Genomic DNA, 19,131 nt, shown 5'->3' with positions numbered 1-19,131 from the left:
AGAGTCCTGCAAGACAAACAAAGAATCAAGAAACACCATTTCATAAATCGAAACAGGGCAGGACAGGACAGTCTTTATTAATTTTCCAAATTAGCAGATTTTTCAGTTTTCTAATTTGCTTACAAAAAAGTAGACAATAAAAGCGTTAAATGGTCAACCCTACCTTTCCCTTATTTTGCCATGTTCTGGTCATTGCCTCGTCAGAATACAAGCAGAGCTCAGGAGAAGAGCCCATACGGAGGTCCACAGTCTGAATAAGTGGAGAGAAGACAGAGCACGAGAACATCAACTCCTCACCTCCACCAGGGCTTAACACGCCCTTAGAAGTGACCTTCCACAACAACAAAGGACAAATACTAACAATAGCTTTGTTGGCTCTCGTTTCAAACTTAAGGGAGTCAAGGTGCTTCACACCTTCCCTTGTGTGTTCATGTGATTGTAAAAGTCAGAGACACAAGGACTGTGGACAGCTGGGAATGAGACCTTTACACATCGGCTGACTGCTCTGCTAGCCTGGAATAGACAGAGGGATAAGGAGATGAGATTTCTAGTATGAAGTCAAGCAGGGAATAGTGAGATGTGATGTGAAAGAAAGAAGGACAGCTAAGGTTCTGGTTGTATTGCTGAGCAACGTGCTTTGAAAGACTGAATTTGTAATTTGAGTTTCATCATACCAGGTTTTAAATTTTCTCTCAGGTCAAGAAAATTATTTTGCATGTCTCAGAAATCTCCTTGCTGCCATAACTCATGGTACAATTGATTTGCCTCACTGTCCTTCACAGTATGACACAACTGAGTTGTTTTAAATTCAGCCTGAATACAGATTAATTTGCCATTTTATTGTATATAAATGATATCATATTCATAAGTACACTATATATAGTGCATACACTAGATAAGTGGTTTCTCATAAGCTTATCACCTGTTGTTTCTGGTCATAGAAAAATAAAACCTGTCCTACTAATTGCGTCACAAGCTGTCCCCAAGCTGTCCTCTGAACCACCAAGCCCCCAAAGGCAGCCAGCAGGAATTTCACAAGTTATCTTTGTGCTCAAGGATAAAAAGAAGAAAACAATGTCATGTCAACAGGAGCAGAACAAGGGCATTTGCAGCAGGCAATGTTTGGATAGACGCCCAGAGTATAGGTTACAATATAGGTTAGTCTATATGGATTTGTTTGAGGGCACAGAACTTTGTTGTGGATGCCAATATTTTATTTTTCTAAAAAAAACAAACAAAAAGAAGTTACATGAAATAATCTGCATTTCTTTGAACACATAGAGGTTATAAATAATGCAATGAAAAAAATAAACCTAAAATCTGAAATCTAAGTCTAAAAATGACAAAAAGGTACAAACACTGTAGTTAAACTATTTATTCAATTTTACGTTTTATGATTAAAAACAGATACTTGTTTGTACAAGCTCCTTTGTGTCGTCAAGTGGTAGAACACAGAGGACCTTTTGACATTTAAACATAAAACTTCTGTTTGATCTAATCTTGAACTGATCTGCTCCCAAAATCCAGGTATTCTTTGGTTAAAACAATAAACGTATATGTATGTCATGAGAATAATCATACACCCTGAAGCAATGTGAAGCCACCACCTTCATCATGAAGCAAAATTTACTTTTATAATAATTAATACTGCACTTAGAGAAAAGCTAATATCATCTGCAAAACCTAGAATGTACACATGTAACCTTTGGTCATCCAGTTTAATTATTGTATAGTGGTAATTCCTAGATTTATTAATTTATTACATTTATTTATTAATTTATTATTAAGAAATTACACATTACTTAATTTCTGACAAAGACATGTACAGTAGATTTTACATCCTGATTCTTATGACTTCACAAGAAAACCCTGATGCTATGATCCTTACAATACCCTGTTTTGGACTTTAGTGGTGTCCTGTTATTTTTTTCCCTCCAAATGTCTAATACCAATCAATGTATCACAGTATATCTCTCAATATACACAGACACCTCTATCACTTAGACATCACCTGCAATTATAACAATAATATAGAAATTACTGTATACATAAAAGGACATGCTAAACAAAAGACAAAAACAGACATAAGGGGTGGAAACCTCTTGGTACCTCATGTTTGGATTTGATTCTGATTCAGAGGGCTACAACGCAATGATAAAATTATTCTTGATGGATCCTGACTTAAAGCTTTGTCAAACTGTGTTCATCTGCAGCTGCTCATGCTCAGTTATCCTCACCAAAACTCAAGAAGTAGTTTTGTTTAGCCTAGTAAACATGATGCAGAGACGTGAATCTCTTTGTTCAATTTGATTCAGGCTCTATTCTTAATTGAATAAATAGAAAAGGGAGCACAACTCTCAGTATCTTGCTTCAACTCCCCTGAAATACAATATGAAGCATGGTAATTTAATGGTCTACAGCCTTTTTATTTTAAAAAGTTAACTTCATTAATTAATAAATGAATCAATTTGAAAGCAACATTCAGTCTCCTGCCTGTATAAGAATAACAAAATAAGGTGGGGGCAGCATGCGCCACCGTGTTAACGTTGTGTCAAAATCCACCCTTTCCATCTTGCACCAGGGATGTAGGGGTATCCTGCCCTGTCCTGCCCTTTGTGCCACTAGTGCACAGTGGGATACACCTATCAGGTGTGCCCAAGTGCCCTCATTAATTCACAGGCGAGTCTAGGCCAAGCATGCAATAAACCAATCAGAAAGTCAGCCCTGATCACCTTTAAGAGGCATGTGGGCCAGGAAGTGGTGGCAGCATGACAGCAGATCTACTAGGAGGAAACAAAGAGAAAAGATTATCAAGAGAGGTGACAGATCTCCTGGTTCGAGAAATGACAGCGCCAGAGTGCGCAATATATGGAGGCAGCAGGGCGTCTCCAAAGCAGCTTCATGTGTAAATAGTTTATTTTACATTAATGCCTAACAATGACTATAAACAATTAACAATATAGGAACCACAAATGTCTTGCAGATATGTAACTGGTCATGTTTCACACTGAAGCACCTTGAAATTGTGTTGCATTTTATACAACACAACTGTATTTCTATTATCATTATCATCATTATTACGCAGCTCCGCTGGCTGAGGAGCGAGGGGAGGGGAGTGACGAGTAGGGGAGAGAGCCAGTGCAGTGAAGGAGAGATGTGAACCGATCCAGTCTGGCCGCGAAGCTGCCATCTCGAGGAACAGTTACACGGCTGTCTGTGCTCCTCCTTCTTCTCCTCTCCCTCCTCATCCTCATCTCCTCCTCCCAACCTTGCTCCTCTGTCCTGCTAGGAAAAAATCATAACATGTTTCTGAAGTTTGAAGTGCGCAAAATTACGCATGAGTATATCCAACCAGCTCTGGCAAAAGCACACATAATCCACGAGACCATCAGATATGATGTCTTGTACATTTTGTATGTTATAGATCATAATTGTTCAATCCTTGTTTTTCACAATAAACATGCAGACACAAACACTACAGCTGCTCCAGCTGTCATGCTGACTCATCTCATAAAAACAATCTGACAGCTGTGATCCTGGCCCGTGTGCACTTTGCAGGTCTGTTCAGATTTATTAGGCTTTAAAATTACAAAATAATTTCTTTTTCCTTATTAGTGCGTTTAACTTCAAAGACACACGTGTGCACAGCTGTTCAACATAAATGAAATATGTTCTGTGATTGTGACCTGCACGCTTTCAACTTCAATATTTACACTTTATCGCTGATAGCAAATATGTTCGAAGGACACGTTACTAATTCACACTCCTCTGTGGGGAAAAGACTGGAGATAAATTGAGGTGTTTTGTGATTGTGGAGACGCGCGTGTGTGTGTGTGCTTTGGCCGAACACGTCGGGTGCTATTTCGTGCTGACAGACCAGTTGTGCCACAGACTTTGTGCTTCAACCAGGTTTTAGCTGGTCTAAAGGGCAAGTGGCTTTTACTCCAATGCACCGAGCACAAGGCCGCGCCTTCGTTTTGCCTTCATTTTCAGACCTCCTGCCCAGGCACAAGTACATTTGCTATCTTGCACACATGGCAAAAATGGCACTTGTGCCAGTGTAAGATAGCAAATCCACACTTCATTATTCATTCATTCAGCCACTATATTAAAACATATTTGTAACTGCTGCCTTTTGAGAAGATGAAGTACATCTCTCATTACTGACTGCTGATACTGTTGATAACTGCTGACTGTCCAGGTGCTGCACTGCCCACCTTCTTTGCTCCATCAACATCACTTTGTTAATTAACATTTAGAAAATTGATTCTTGACAGATATGAATCAATGTAGAATATTACACCTTCGCATCATAATGCATCTAAGAATCAAGTTTTTCCCCACTCCTACGACACATATGCACATGCAGTGAGCAAGTGAGTGATTAAGTGAATGAGTTTGCCAACTCAGCATTAATTAAGAATCATTTTAATAACTATGCAAATAAATACACAGGATCACCAACACCTGTGTATTTATAATAATCTGATACATCAAAGCTAATAACTTATCCAAATGCAGAATGCTAGCAGGAATACATGACTTCATGGCTCTGTTACTACTGAACTTTGGTGCTCATGTGTCTTCACTGCTCCGGACTCCTAACTTTAGTTTCATTCCATCTTGTTTTACTTGGGAAATTTTCTACATTTACATTTTTGTTGGTTTATGCACTATTTGCTAATTATATGCAATGCAAAGGCCTTAAACACAATACTGGATATCCCCAACAAAAATACTGATAGGAGAGAATAGCCTGGATTAATGCATGAACTAAAGGTACTGTGACACTCACATATGGCACTGACTTCCTAGGAGATCATACTGACAATGAAAGTTCACACTGATTTATGGTTTTTAAACCATTTCAACTGTCTCACTAGTCAACAGTCACAACAAATATTTTTGTGTATCAACCATGTGGGTCATTGACTCCAACATTGAAAAAAAAAAAAAAAAACTTAAATCCTAAATATTATTCAGGCAGAGAAAGCTTTTAACCAGTCCTAGGTCATCGAAAAGCAGAGCTCACGTAAACTTCATGTCATATGAAAATTAGTTGAATTGCATAGTCTGAATATTGCTGGTAAAGAAAAAAAGGAAACAATGCCAGATGACCAGGGCTAAGGGCATATATCTATGAACAGTGGTGAGTGATAATGAAGGGATCTCACAGCTGTGACCTTGGCCTTGTCTTGCCACTTTGTAGACAACAGCTGCAGCTCTGTATTCTCCCTCTTGAAATGTATTTCACACCGTATCACTTGACAGACTATTGTTGAACGCAATATATTTGATGTCTCATAAATCCTGCTTGCTAGCCTACTTCATTTAGTTTTAAAGTATAGAGGCTGTGTGTTATAAAACATGTCTGTCACTAAATAAGATATACATCATCATAAAGCATAGTGGGTCTATTTTCTAAGCAACAAATGGCAATCAATATAAGTATTCAGATTAATGTGTTTCCTCTTAAAATTTTCAGTGCCAAGAAAATAAAGAATAAATGCCTAATTAGTGCTGTTCTGGAGTATACAGTAGAGTAGGTCATATCACGTGTTGATACAGATTCTTAATAATTATAAATAAAAATGATAATATAAAAAATAATGAGTGATCATACCCCAACAAGGTTCGTCATTTTTACAGTATGCTCAACAAAGAAATAATAAATAATAACATTTTCAGCATCAAGTTAACTGCCACTCTAATTGTTCTTTATAATTACAAAATAATTTTATATAACTCACTCAGATGAAAGTGAATAACTTGATAGACTGTAGCCTGTCCCTGCTCCCCCACCTCCTGCCTTCCCCTTTCTTTGTCATGTCCCGTCTGGGGTATTAGTCTGTTGTTCACAAGGTGAGAGCAACAAATAGCAGCACTAGGCTCTACCCAATTTGGAGAATGCTTTTTGCGATAGGAAACCTGGATGCCATTTCTCTGATATTCATCCCCATATTTGGTTGACTAACAACCTTTATTAATGGAGGGGCAGCCTGGTGTCAGCCACTGGATCCATCATTTCACTTGACAAAGGTTGACAGTCGAAGGTAAGAAAAACATCCACTCATTTGAGAATCTGTTACATCGTATGTGACTGATCATTTTAAATATTGTTTGCTTTAGATGTTAAAATTACTGTCATATATATATATATGTTTACAGTGTATTTTATTAAGAATATTTACTTGCCAAACTTGATTTGTCTTCATTAAATCACGATGTCATATAACATTTGCTTTGCTTCTGTCCACTAAATATAAATAGTACAGATCCCAATTTCCTGTGGCGTGAAAAGACCTCAGGTAAAATTAACAGCTATATTTGAGTGACATTGTACTCACTTATGATGTACAACAGTCAACTAAATAATTATTTAAAGCATCTTGCTCTTCTGTTGACACATGCAGATGTGAGCAACGAATGCCTTTTCTGATTCCAACATTTTGGGGTTGTTCATGCTCGTGTTAAAGACCTCTGCATGTCTCTTTAACTCTAATGTTAAAGATACATCCATTTAAGCTTTTATATTTCTATATTAAAAGACAAAGGTTAAAGGTTTTAAATGATATAGACTTGTTAACAAGACAGTGATTGGAAATACTGTTTTTCATATCTGCATACAGAAAACCTGTGTTTGTATAATTTGTATATTAATGCTTTGCCTTGTGTGTGTTTCCTTTGGGTCTTATGTAATGGGTCATGCATATGTGTGTAGTCCCTAAACTATGTTTTATTCTTAAAAGGTTGAAAAATGGGTGATGCCGCCATGGCAGAGTTTGGGCCTGCTGCTCCTTTTCTGAGGAAGTCAGATAAGGAGCGTCTGGAGGCCCAGACCCGTCCCTTCGACATGAAGAAGGAGTGCTTTGTTCCTGACCCTGAGGTTGAGTACGTTAAGGCATCCATTACTAGCCGTGACGGTGACAAAGTCACTGCTCAGACTGAACAGGGAAAGGTATGTACAGCACATCAATTTATTTCAGTTCAAATGTTTGCTAATTCAAGTCTTGACCCTTGCTTGAGAATGTGTTATCTCTTTCTGCAGACTGTCACGGTGAAGGAGTGTGATGTACACCCTCAGAACCCACCAAAGTTTGATAAAATTGAAGACATGGCGATGTTCACCTTCCTTCATGAGCCTGCTGTACTGTTTAACCTCAAAGAGCGTTATGCAGCATGGATGATTTATGTGAGTAAACTGCCCAATCTGTAAATTAATTTCCTTCATTCGTAAGACATCTCAGCATCTCAAGTCACTATTCTCTATCCCTCAACACAACAGACCTACTCTGGGCTCTTCTGTGTCACTGTCAACCCCTACAAGTGGCTGCCAGTCTACAACCAAGAAGTGGTTCTTGCCTACAGAGGAAAGAAGAGAAGTGAAGCTCCTCCTCATATCTTCTCCATCTCTGACAATGCCTACCAGTACATGCTGGCAGGTAAATTATCTATTTTTAGCCTTCATTGTGTTTAAATATTCAACACAGATGCCATTACATTTTTTACTGATAATTTGAAAAATCTCTCTTGCAAACAGACAGAGAAAACCAGTCTATCCTTATCACGTAAGTCACACAACAAACAAAAACCTCTTTAGTAGTTATGGATCATTGGTCTTGGTGTAAAATTTTCTGTCTCTCTTCTCCTCAGTGGAGAATCTGGTGCAGGAAAGACTGTCAACACCAAGCGTGTCATTCAGTACTTTGCCAGCATTGCTGCTGTCCCAGGTGGGAAGAAAGATGCAGCAGCTGAGAAGAAGGTCTGTATTTCTTAATATGGTACAACCAAAATATCAATTTATGTCAAAGTTGTTTTTTTCTTGAAGCCTTTGTTTGTTAATGTCTTCATTTAACAAAACCAGGGAACCCTGGAGGATCAAATCATTCAGGCTAACCCTGCTCTAGAGGCCTTTGGGAATGCCAAGACCATCAGGAATGACAACTCCTCCAGATTTGTGAGGCTATTTGATTAACATTAATTGACTGTAAGTTTTTTTTTTCTTATCTGAAATATAAATGAACACTATTCCTCTTAGGGTAAATTCATCAGAATTCATTTTGACAACCGAGGAAAGTTGGCCTCAGCTGACATTGAGACTTGTAAGTAAAACTCCATCCATACATCAATACAAGATGTGACCACTTTGTTGAAACAAATGTATTTGTGTATAACCCTACTGAATATGTAATGTCACACCAAGGAGTGAGAGTGTGGCAATTACTATAGCTAAACCTGCACTTAGAGCAAATTGTTTTATATCTGATACACAATAACATAAAATATATTATACCTCTAACAGACCTTTTGGAAAAGTCTCGTGTGACCTACCAGCTCAAAGCTGAGAGGGACTACCACATTTTCTACCAGATCTTGTCTCAGGCAAAGCCTGAACTTCTAGGTACGTGTACAATATATACATGCCATACATGTGATATTTGGTTATATACTGTTACTGAAACTATGTATCATGTATTGTATCATCAAATAAATGTTTTCTATTTTGTAAATATCTTTTCAGAAATGTTGCTTATCACCAACAACCCCTATGACTACGCCTTCATCTCCCAAGGAGAGACAACAGTAGCCTCTATTAATGACTCTGAAGAGCTGATGGCCACTGATGTGAGCTGAATCTTTGCTACAGCAAACAATGTCAAAGTCAAAGTCAAAGATTAATTTAAAACAAAATAAAAGAATTTTCATTTTTTGATTTCATTCAGGATGCCTTTGATGTGCTGGGCTTCACTCAAGAAGAGAAGAACAGCATTTACAAGCTGACTGGTGCCATCATGCACTATGGCAACATGAAGTTTAAGCAGAAGCAGCGAGAAGAGCAGGCAGAAGCTGATGGCACTGAAGGTTAGAGAGGGTGTTATATGTACATATGTATTATTATGACATGCATTAGTACAAGTTGTTGACATTTGTATTTAATTATATACTAGCCTCATTTTCATTAAATTATGTAAAGCTATATAGATATCCAGCTGTTTACATATCTGAGGCTATGACCAATGTCATGTTAAAGAGACATAGACTTGTGAACAGTATATGTAACTTGTGTATATCTTTACTTACTCAGATGCTGACAAAGTCGCTTATCTGATGGGCCTGAACTCTGCTGACCTCATCAAAGGTCTCTGTCACCCAAGAGTCAAAGTAGGAAATGAGTGGGTCACCAAGGGACAAAATGTTGCTCAGGTATTACATTGAAGGGAACCTTTTGAAGACAGTAATTGAAAGTTCAGTTTTAAAAATATTACTACTCATTTTCTTCCTAAGGTGTACTACGCTATTGGTGCACTGTCTAAGTCAGTGTATGAGAAGATGTTCCTCTGGATGGTGGTAAGAATTAACCAATCCCTGGACACCAAGCAGCCGAGACAGTACTTCATTGGTGTACTGGACATCGCTGGATTTGAGATCTTTGATGTGAGCGCTAAATAGAATCCAAAGCTCATAAAAATTTCTAACATTTTCTTGCCTGAGTTAATTTTTCCTTTCTATTGATAATATTACAGTTCAACACCTTTGAGCAGCTGTGTATCAACTTCACCAATGAAAAACTGCAACAGTTTTTCAACCACCACATGTTTGTGCTGGAGCAGGAAGAGTACAAGAAAGAGGGCATTGAGTGGACGTTCATTGATTTTGGCATGGATTTGCAGGCCTGTATTGACCTGATTGAAAAGGTGAGATATTATTATATATTCAGCTATATATAAATATTGTTTGATTGTGTTTCTTTTCTTTTTCAAACCACTTATATTTTTGTCTCCTCAGCCCATGGGTATCATGTCCATCCTTGAAGAGGAGTGCATGTTCCCCAAAGCCTCTGATGCCACTTTTAAAGCCAAACTCTATGACAACCATCTGGGAAAATCAAACAACTTCCAAAAGCCCAGAATTGTCAAAGGCAAACCAGAGGCCCATTTCTCCCTGGTTCACTATGCTGGAACAGTTGATTATAATATCAACAACTGGCTGGTGAAGAACAAGGATCCTCTGAATGAGACTGTTGTTGGACTGTACCAGAAGTCTACTATGAAGCTATTATCTATCCTCTTTGCAAATTATGCAGGAGCAGATTCAGGTAAGAATAACATGAATGTACTACATTAACCTCTACTGAAAATGTTAACTTTACCTTATTTATATTACAAAATCCTAGTGAGAGCAGAAAGATTGAATCATTTTTCCCATGTCTAATGATGCCAACTAATGAGTTGTACACTGGTTTATTAGCTGAGGGTGGAAAGGGCAAAGGAGGAGGAGGCAAGAAGAAGGGTTCATCCTTCCAAACCGTGTCTGCCTTGCACAGGGTTAGTAAAAACACATGAATATGTGTGAATGGTGTCATCATATGGACACCAGAGACTGTGACTGAGACTTAATTTTACATTGATAATTGTTTAAATAATCACCTAAACTGGATGTTAAACACAGGGTTTAATTACCTCAACAGGAGAACCTGAACAAGCTGATGACCAACTTGAGGTCTACTCACCCTCACTTTGTGCGCTGCATCATCCCCAATGAGACCAAGACTCCTGGGGCCATGGAGAATCCTCTGGTGATGCACCAGCTGCGCTGTAACGGTGTGCTGGAAGGCATCAGGATCTGCAGAAAGGGCTTCCCCAACAGGATCCTCTACGGAGATTTCAAACAGAGGTGTGATCAACAAGCCCACCTTTAAAACTAACAATGAAAACCATTATCAACAATTGTCTTGTCAGAGTTGTTGCCGTGTCTATATTTTCACAGGAAGCAAAACACTTAACCTTTTGTATTTTTACCAAAGATACCGCATTTTGAACCCTAATGCAATTCCTGAGGGCCAGTTCATCGACAACAAAAAGGCTGCTGAGAAACTGTTGGGTTCTCTGGATATTGACCACAACCAGTACAAACTGGGGCACACCAAGGTAAGTCTTTCTAACTTGGATTAAGAGAAGATTAATTTTGCTCAGCAGATACGCTATTACTAACTATCCTATCTGCCTCTATACAAAAGGTGTTCTTCAAAGCTGGACTGCTGGGTCAGCTAGAGGAGATGCGAGATGACCGACTAGCACTAATCATCACTGGCATCCAAGCCCGGTCAAGAGGCCTTCTGGCAAGAATTGAATTCCAGAAGATTGTTGAACGCAGGTACCTGCTAACAGCATGGACAAGATGTGTTTGTCAGGTCAAGTCAATTATATTCATTAAGCCCAAAATTGCAACTCATGAATTTGTCAAAAACATCTTTAAATTTAGCACAGCATAACACAACTTGTATACTTAAAACCCTTAAACCCAAAAACCTACCAACCTCTAAAAAATGGAGTCAAAAATCAAAGCTGAATCCGTGCCTCAAAATGCTCATACAGGTTGCCTTACATATGTAAATCAGGCAGTAAAACTACCATTGCAATTACCATCAAAGAGAGTAGAGCTTTAGGAGGGATTGGAATTTAGGGCATATAAAAAGGACATTTTTCCAGTCAGGCTAAACTTGCATGTCCCCTACTAGAGCAGGCTTTAAAGACAATGATAATGTGTTGTCCACAGGGATGCACTACTTGTGATCCAGTGGAACATTCGCGCCTTCATGGGGGTCAAGAATTGGCCCTGGATGAAGATGTATTTCAAGATTAAACCTCTGCTAAAGTCAGCAGAGACTGAGAAGGAGATGGCAAACATGAAGGAAGAGTTTACCAAACTGAAAGAGGCTTACGCAAAATCTGAAGCCCGCAGGAAGGAACTTGAAGAAAAAATGGTCACTCTCCTCCAAGAGAAGAATGACCTGCAGCTCCAAGTTCAATCTGTATGTTTAAACACCGTTTCTAACAGCATTAGATTAATGTCAACATATAACCAGGTCTACTTACGCTGCATGACACGCTTTATGATTTTAATAACAGGAGCAAGATAATCTTTGCGATGCTGAAGAAAGATGTGAAGGGCTGATCAAGAGCAAGATTCAGCTGGAAGCAAAAATCAAAGAGCTGACAGAAAGACTGGAGGATGAAGAGGAGATGAATGCTGAACTAACTGCTAAGAAGAGGAAGCTGGAGGATGAGTGCTCTGAGTTAAAGAAAGACATCGATGACTTAGAGCTAACTCTGGCTAAAGTTGAGAAAGAGAAGCATGCCACTGAGAACAAGGTACCACAAACACTAAGTACTGTAAAAGTACTCTGTGTCCCCCAAATAACATCTGTATTATAGTACTTGATAAAAATTTTCTCTGGCTATAGGTGAAGAACCTGACTGAGGAGATGGCTGCTCTGGAAGAAATTATTGCTAAGTTGACCAAGGAAAAGAAAGCCTTACAGGAAGCTCATCAGCAAACACTGGATGACCTGCAGAGTGAAGAAGACAAAGTCAACACTCTGACCAAGGCCAAGTCCAAGCTGGAGCAGCAAGTGGATGATGTAAGAATTAACAAAATTGGGAGGATGTGTATATAAAAAATATTAAGTGAAAAATAAAATATTATACTATTATGGCCCACAGCTTGAAGGATCCCTTGAGCAAGAGAAGAAAGTGCGTATGGACCTTGAGCGAGCAAAGCGTAAGCTTGAGGGAGACCTAAAGTTAACTCAAGAGAGTATTATGGACCTGGAAAATGACAAGCAGCAACTCGAAGAGAGGCTGAAAAAGTAATATGAAATGTGCACTTTTAAAAAGACAAATACATTTAAAGCATCGTGTTGGTTGGTGAGTTTGACTTCTTTTTTTAATCAACAGGAAAGATTTTGAAATCAGCCAACTCAGTGGCAAAATAGAGGATGAGCAAGCAATGAGTGCCCAGCTCCAGAAAAAATTGAAGGAGTTGCAGGTAATACTTTAAGTATGATATACTGTATGTAGGCCAGTGCATGAATATTGAATATAACACCGAAATTTAGAGCGACAATATTTCATTTTCATACAATGTTTTGCTTCTACTTTTGTCAAGGCCCGCATTGAGGAGCTGGAGGAAGAGCTTGAAGCAGAGCGAGCTGCCAGAGCCAAGGTGGAGAAGCAGAGAGCAGACTTAGCCAGAGAGCTGGAGGAGATCAGTGAGAGGCTGGAGGAGGCTGGTGGAGCAACATCTGCCCAGATTGAGATGAACAAGAAGAGGGAGGCTGAGTTCCAGAAACTCCGCAGAGACCTTGAAGAGGCCACTCTGCAGCATGAAGCCACTGCTGCAACACTGAGGAAGAAACAAGCTGACAGTGTTGCTGACCTGGGAGAGCAGATTGACAACCTGCAAAGAGTCAAGCAGAAACTGGAGAAGGAGAAGAGTGAGCTCAGACTGGAGCTGGATGATGTGGTCACCAATATGGAGCAAATTCTGAAGGCTAAGGTAAAAAACATCACCTAATGCCAACTTACTACCAACTTGTACTACTTATTGCCTGATTCATATTCTAATTTGTCAGCACAAAGACCCATTTTGTTAATTTTAAAATAGTCTATGTGCCATTATGAATGTTTTTTGTTTTCAGAATAATTTGGAGAAAATGTGCAGGTCTCTAGAAGACCAGATGAATGAATATAAAACAAAGTCAGAGGAGGGACAACGTGCCATCAATGACTTTACCATGCAGAAAGCCAAGCTTCAAACAGAAAATGGTATGCATTTGATTAGAACTGTGCTTTTTGTTTGGGACAAAATGAAATACTCAGTTTATTTTTGCATCAAAATTAGGTGAGCTTACAAGGCAGCTTGAGGAAAAGGATTCCCTGGTGTCTCAACTTACCAGAGGAAAACAATCCTACACTCAACAAATTGAAGACATTAAAAGACAACTGGAGGAGGAAGTCAAGGTAGAAAACAAAAAGCAATGAGACTTCATTTACAGAGAGATTAAGTAGTAGATGAGTGGCATTAAGATATCTTTTCATTTCAGGCCAAGAATGCATTAGCCCATGCAGTGCAGTCTGCTCGTCATGACTGTGACCTGCTCAGGGAGCAGTATGAGGAGGAGCAGGAGGCCAAGGCTGAGCTGCAGCGCGGCATGTCCAAGGCCAACTCTGAGGTGGCTCAGTGGAGAACTAAGTACGAAACTGACGCCATCCAGAGAACTGAGGAACTGGAGGAGGCCAAGTAAGCAAAACATATTTTCACCCAGCCCTGCACAGTTCAACAACAATGAAGCCTGAATACAATCATAACAATAAACTCATTATAATAAAATAATAAAGCCAAGTAATTCAATCATAATCTAGAAAGAAGTTGGCTCAGCGTCTGCAGGATGCAGAGGAGGCTGTGGAAGCTGTGAACGCTAAATGTTCATCTCTGGAGAAGACCAAACACAGGCTGCAGAATGAGATTGAAGATCTCATGGTGGATGTGGAGAGGTCTAATGCTGCTGCTGCTGCTCTGGACAAGAAGCAAAGAAACTTTGACAAGGTTTAATTTGAAATATGTTTCACAATTACACTATTTTAGATTAACAATTAAAGAATAATGATTTTAAAATATTTCAGATCCTTTATCTAAAATGTGAACTGCCCCTCAGATTTTGGCAGAATGGAAACAGAAGTATGAGGAGTCTCAAACAGAGCTGGACAGCTCTCAGAAGGAAGCCAGGTCTCTGAGCACTGAGCTCTTCAAACTGAAGAATTCCTATGAAGAATCTCTGGAACATCTGGAGACCATGAAGCGGGAGAACAAGAATCTACAGGGTAAGGGCAACACCAGCTAACATCTCTATTGTTGAATCTGCTCTAATGACTAAACCACTGACAATGTTACATGTTGTTTCCCAGAGGAAATATCTGATCTCACTGAACAAATCGGTGAGGGTGGAAAGAGCATCCATGAGCTTGAGAAGATTCGAAAACAGCTGGAACAAGAGAAGTCTGAGATACAAACAGCCCTGGAGGAAGCAGAGGTATGTTGGATTTCCTGATGTCAGACTTTGTGAACTCAAACATTTTTTTTGGTAATTGGTAATAATAAGTCATATATTTGATTCTCAATCTTTATTTGATGATAGGCCTCACTGGAGCATGAGGAAGGAAAGATTCTCAGAGTCCAGCTTGAGTTCAGCCAGGTCAAGGCTGACATTGAGCGCAAGCTGGCTGAGAAAGATGAAGAGATGGAGCAAGCAAAGAGAAACCAACAGCGAATTGTGGACACTCTTCAGAGCTCCCTTGAGGCTGAGACCCGCAGCAGGAATGAGGCCCTCCGTATAAAGAAGAAGATGGAGGGAGACCTCAATGAGATGGAGATCCAGCTGAGCCAAGCCAACAGGCAGGCTGCTGAGGCCCAGAAACAGCTTAAGGCTGTTCATTCACACCTAAAAGTATGTATTTTATTTCAAAATAGGATGTCTCGGGCAAATTATGCTGTCACTAGATTTCACTTGTTTCACAATAAATGTCTCATTCTTCCAGGATGCTCAGATGCAGCTTGATGACGCTTTGCGAGCCAATGATGATATGAAGGAAAACATTGCCATCGTTGAAAGACGTAACAATCTGCTTCAAGCTGAAGTGGAGGAGCTCAGGTCTGCTCTGGAGCAAACTGAGAGAGGTCGTAAACTTGCTGAGCAAGAGCTGCTGGATGTTAGTGAGAGAGTGCAGCTACTGCACTCACAGGTAAGATTAAGTCATTGCAACCTGGCACAGTCCTTTGCTATTCTTGTCAGTTTACCTACAACTGTATAACAAAATTTTGTCTTCGACTAGAACACCAGTTTGCTGAACCAAAAGAAGAAGCTGGAGGCCGATACATCCCAGCTTCAGACTGAAGTGGAGGAGGCAGTGCAGGAGTGCAGAAATGCTGAAGAAAAGGCCAAGAAGGCCATTACTGATGCTGCCATGATGGCAGAGGAGCTGAAGAAAGAGCAAGACACCAGCGCTCACCTGGAGCGTATGAAGAAGAACATGGAGCAAACCATTAAAGACCTGCAGCACCGTCTGGATGAAGCTGAACAGATCGCCATGAAGGGAGGCAAGAAGCAGGTGCAGAAGCTTGAGGCCAGGGTGAGTGTCATATTTCTGAAGCGTTCAATATTGAAAATCTAAGAACCATAACAGTTCATCATAATAAAAACTACACAAAGAAAATAATTTCTTCACATGCCAACAGATCAGAGAACTGGAAAGTGAAGTAGAGGCTGAACAAAAAAGGTCCAGTGATTCTGTCAAGGGAATACGAAAATATGAGAGACGAATCAAAGAGCTGACCTATCAGGCAAGTTTCACTTAATTTACAAAATTGTGGAACACATAATATCATTTCTACTCAAAATTCCAATTCTAATGTTCTATTTTTTTTTCAGACTGAAGAAGACCGTAAAAATCTTGCCCGTCTGCAAGATCTGGTCGACAAGCTGCAGCTAAAGGTCAAGTCCTACAAGAAAGCTGCAGAGGAGGCTGTAAGTACTCTTTTCTTAGTGAAACTAATATAGAAAAGAGCACAAAATCCACTCAAGCCCGCAGCACGTGTGCATATTAAAAGTATGTTTCATAGATAAGCTGAGTTACAAATAAGATAGAAAAACAATGATGTGTTACTGTTTCTGTGTTTCTGTTCTACAGGAGGAACAGGCCAACAGTAATCTCACCAAGTTCCGTAAGCTTCAACATGAGCTTGATGAAGCTGAAGAGAGGGCTGACATTGCTGAGTCTCAGGTCAACAAGCTGCGTGCCAAGAGTCGTGATGTGGGGGCAAAGGTCAGTTATTGATTTTTTTTTTTTTTTTTGCTTTGGGCACTGCATGTGCTTGTTTTAGGCCAATCAGGATGATGTTAAATACAGCATTAAGCCTGTCAGTACAGTGTATTGCAACCAGATCCCATCAATGCCAATATTAAATAGTGTAAACTGTGCCCAAAAGTTTCTAACTACTATGAAGGGCAATGAATCTACAGCATTTAAAGGTTATGATCATAAATTATGATGCATTTTAAAATATTTGAAATAACAAAGAAATGTATTTCATTGTTTCCTTGTTTCCCTCTTATTTCAGAAAGGACATGACGAGGAGTGAAGCTCAAGGAATTAAGTTCTTGTTTCTGAGGCACCTGATGCCCTGAATAGTGTCTCCCTAAGCATGTCAGTTGTTCAGTAGAATAAAATTAATCTGCATCTCAAACTATGCCTTGGCTTCTTTTTTTTGTAACTTTCCCATATATACTGGTCACACTTTATCCAGAGGTTGATAATAAAAAACGGCTTATAACCATTACTATCACATAATTAAAATGTATTTCCTACTTCAAATGGTAGGATTTATATCACAATTGTAACCTGTATATAAAATATGTAAGATTGTTGCTACACATATCATTGCACAGCAACTGCAATAAGTATGTCAAGCAAACCCAAATGGGTCTTTGTCTGTGCAAATGGTTAATAAAATGTAAATTGGAGTATACAGTAGAAACTATATAGACTGCCAGTTAATGGTTGGTGGAAAAGAAGATGATCAATATGTGAATGGTTGCAGGATTTCATCAAGACAGCTTTAGAATGGCAGAATTTTCTATGTATTTTATGAGCAGTGTTAAGTCCAATATAGCACATTTGATTACACCCTCTGACCACACCACTGACACTGATGTGAAGGTTGGATGAGAAGTGTGCTCTGTTGCGCTTGTAACCACACTCACTAGTAATGTCTCAGTGTAGAGACACATCCTGCTGTACACTGCTACATCACTGCAGTCAGGTGAGAAATTATACCACTAGAGGTCAGCAAAGTTTTAAGTTGCTCTTTTACAGTACTGAGCATTTCTACAGTATGATGCCTGTGAGTTCATAAGCTATCGACTTGATGATATAACTAGAGGATCAAACAAGACATACAGTCCAGTGCCGTTGGCTACATAAGACAACTGATTGGTTTATGTTCTGCTGGAGTTAACTTTTCAAATTTCACTGGGTGCTGGGCAGTGAATGGCCCTTTCCAAATGATTGGTTTTAGTTTTACGGATGTAAAACAGCCTGCAGATTATAACCTGGCCTAGTGAGAGGGTTTACACAGAGGTTTAAATCATTGTCCTAATAAACAGTATTGCACTGAGAATGAAAATCTATGTAATCTGACCATGTGTTGATTAATTTAGTTAGTAATTTTGGTGTACATAACCTCTTTGTGTACATAAATCTGTCATAGATAATTGTCTGATTATTGACCTATTACGAACATATCACAGCGTCACTAACAACAGGTACTGTGTGCAATTATAAGCAGTAATTCTCTTATATGCTCACCTGTTATAATGATGTACTCTTGCAGAAGGCGCCTCAGTTCAAAGATTTGTGTTGTTTCACAATAAAAGTCTGAAAATTTTAGAAAAGAAGAAAAAAAAAATCATAAAATGATAAGGAAACATTCAACATTATTAGTGATTAAGTGGAATTTCCATATTACAGCAAATTATTAAAAATATTACAATACACAGAAAATAAATAAATTCATAAATAAGATCATTAATATACAATCCAACATCTAATAACTTTTGTCGTTAAGTCATGACGTATGGCGAGGGTAATAATGGAAAACATGCTCTTTCATCTCAGAAAAGTGCAACCATGCGATAATTGTAGGCCTTGTTCATATCCTCTAAAAATGTTACAAATTTCGCAAATCTCTCATCTATATATTGCTAAACTATCTCTTCATTTTCAATAACTAACATATCTCAAGTTACATTACACACATTATCACTGTAATTACAAATGAAAATTGAATATTTAATGTGCATAGATCGCTGACATATTGCTGCATATGTGACAAACAACATTTCACATAATGAACTACATTATTTTTCATTAAAACAAGTGATTAAAATATAATGTAATTCAAACCCTACCTTGTTGCCCTGTTATGCACAATATTTGGTCCTCTTCAGCAGAAAAAAAATGTCTCATCTGTGCAATAACCTGTAGGAGTCTTCCAGCTCTAAGCACAAACGCACAAGCCACTAACTTCAGTGTCTGAATGGAGACCAGGAGAAAGGACAAGACAAAGAGAAGGACACATGGAGGCAGGGTCCAATACTCAACACCTCCTCAAGTGACTCTCAGTAAATAACAAGCATTCTAACAATAGCAACCTCATCTGAAACCACAGTTGGCTCAGATTTCACACTTAAGAGAGTCAAGGTGCCTCGCACCTTCCCTTGTGTGTGTACATGTG

The 19,131-nt window shown here is 39.0% G+C and overlaps 1 protein-coding gene across 2 annotated transcripts in view; it reads left to right on the top strand.

Moving 5' to 3' along the window:
- LOC146318296 (myosin-7-like) overlaps positions 1-17,082 on the top strand; it is a 31,030-nt gene extending 13,948 nt beyond the window's left edge. Inside the window, exons 1-39 of one of the 2 annotated variants that reach the window (XM_084732195.1) lie at positions 5,957-6,053; positions 6,271-6,308; positions 6,750-6,958; positions 7,049-7,192; positions 7,286-7,442; positions 7,541-7,568; positions 7,654-7,762; positions 7,865-7,957; positions 8,039-8,102; positions 8,303-8,401; positions 8,522-8,625; positions 8,724-8,862; positions 9,086-9,204; positions 9,286-9,435; positions 9,525-9,695; positions 9,787-10,096; positions 10,249-10,325; positions 10,469-10,674; positions 10,805-10,928; positions 11,018-11,154; positions 11,557-11,812; positions 11,910-12,152; positions 12,245-12,421; positions 12,504-12,649; positions 12,738-12,828; positions 12,949-13,338; positions 13,481-13,607; positions 13,684-13,802; positions 13,886-14,082; positions 14,205-14,388; positions 14,498-14,663; positions 14,748-14,872; positions 14,978-15,286; positions 15,378-15,581; positions 15,672-15,968; positions 16,075-16,179; positions 16,268-16,363; positions 16,527-16,661; positions 16,957-17,082. In XM_084732195.1, the coding sequence (XP_084588321.1) occupies positions 6,758-6,958; positions 7,049-7,192; positions 7,286-7,442; positions 7,541-7,568; positions 7,654-7,762; positions 7,865-7,957; positions 8,039-8,102; positions 8,303-8,401; positions 8,522-8,625; positions 8,724-8,862; positions 9,086-9,204; positions 9,286-9,435; positions 9,525-9,695; positions 9,787-10,096; positions 10,249-10,325; positions 10,469-10,674; positions 10,805-10,928; positions 11,018-11,154; positions 11,557-11,812; positions 11,910-12,152; positions 12,245-12,421; positions 12,504-12,649; positions 12,738-12,828; positions 12,949-13,338; positions 13,481-13,607; positions 13,684-13,802; positions 13,886-14,082; positions 14,205-14,388; positions 14,498-14,663; positions 14,748-14,872; positions 14,978-15,286; positions 15,378-15,581; positions 15,672-15,968; positions 16,075-16,179; positions 16,268-16,363; positions 16,527-16,661; positions 16,957-16,977 (5,820 nt within the window). In that variant the 5' untranslated portion in view covers positions 5,957-6,053; positions 6,271-6,308; positions 6,750-6,757 and the 3' untranslated portion in view covers positions 16,978-17,082. Of the gene's footprint in view, positions 1-5,956; positions 6,054-6,270; positions 6,309-6,749; positions 6,959-7,048; positions 7,193-7,285; positions 7,443-7,540; positions 7,569-7,653; positions 7,763-7,864; positions 7,958-8,038; positions 8,103-8,302; positions 8,402-8,521; positions 8,626-8,723; positions 8,863-9,085; positions 9,205-9,285; positions 9,436-9,524; positions 9,696-9,786; positions 10,097-10,248; positions 10,326-10,468; positions 10,675-10,804; positions 10,929-11,017; positions 11,155-11,556; positions 11,813-11,909; positions 12,153-12,244; positions 12,422-12,503; positions 12,650-12,737; positions 12,829-12,948; positions 13,339-13,480; positions 13,608-13,683; positions 13,803-13,885; positions 14,083-14,204; positions 14,389-14,497; positions 14,664-14,747; positions 14,873-14,977; positions 15,287-15,377; positions 15,582-15,671; positions 15,969-16,074; positions 16,180-16,267; positions 16,364-16,526; positions 16,662-16,956 lie in introns of those variants that run through there. The other variant, XM_084732193.1, reaches the window with a different exon arrangement.
- Positions 17,083-19,131: the final 2,049 nt, after the last annotated feature.

The sequence above is a fragment of the Lutjanus erythropterus genome, chromosome 12, assembly GCF_056507025.1.
Source record: "Lutjanus erythropterus isolate fLutEry1 chromosome 12, fLutEry1.hap2, whole genome shotgun sequence".
Lineage (NCBI taxonomy): Eukaryota > Metazoa > Chordata > Actinopteri > Lutjaniformes > Lutjanidae > Lutjanus > Lutjanus erythropterus.
The sequence above is the reverse complement of the archived record's forward strand: the minus strand, read 5'-3'. Positions and strand labels throughout refer to the sequence as shown.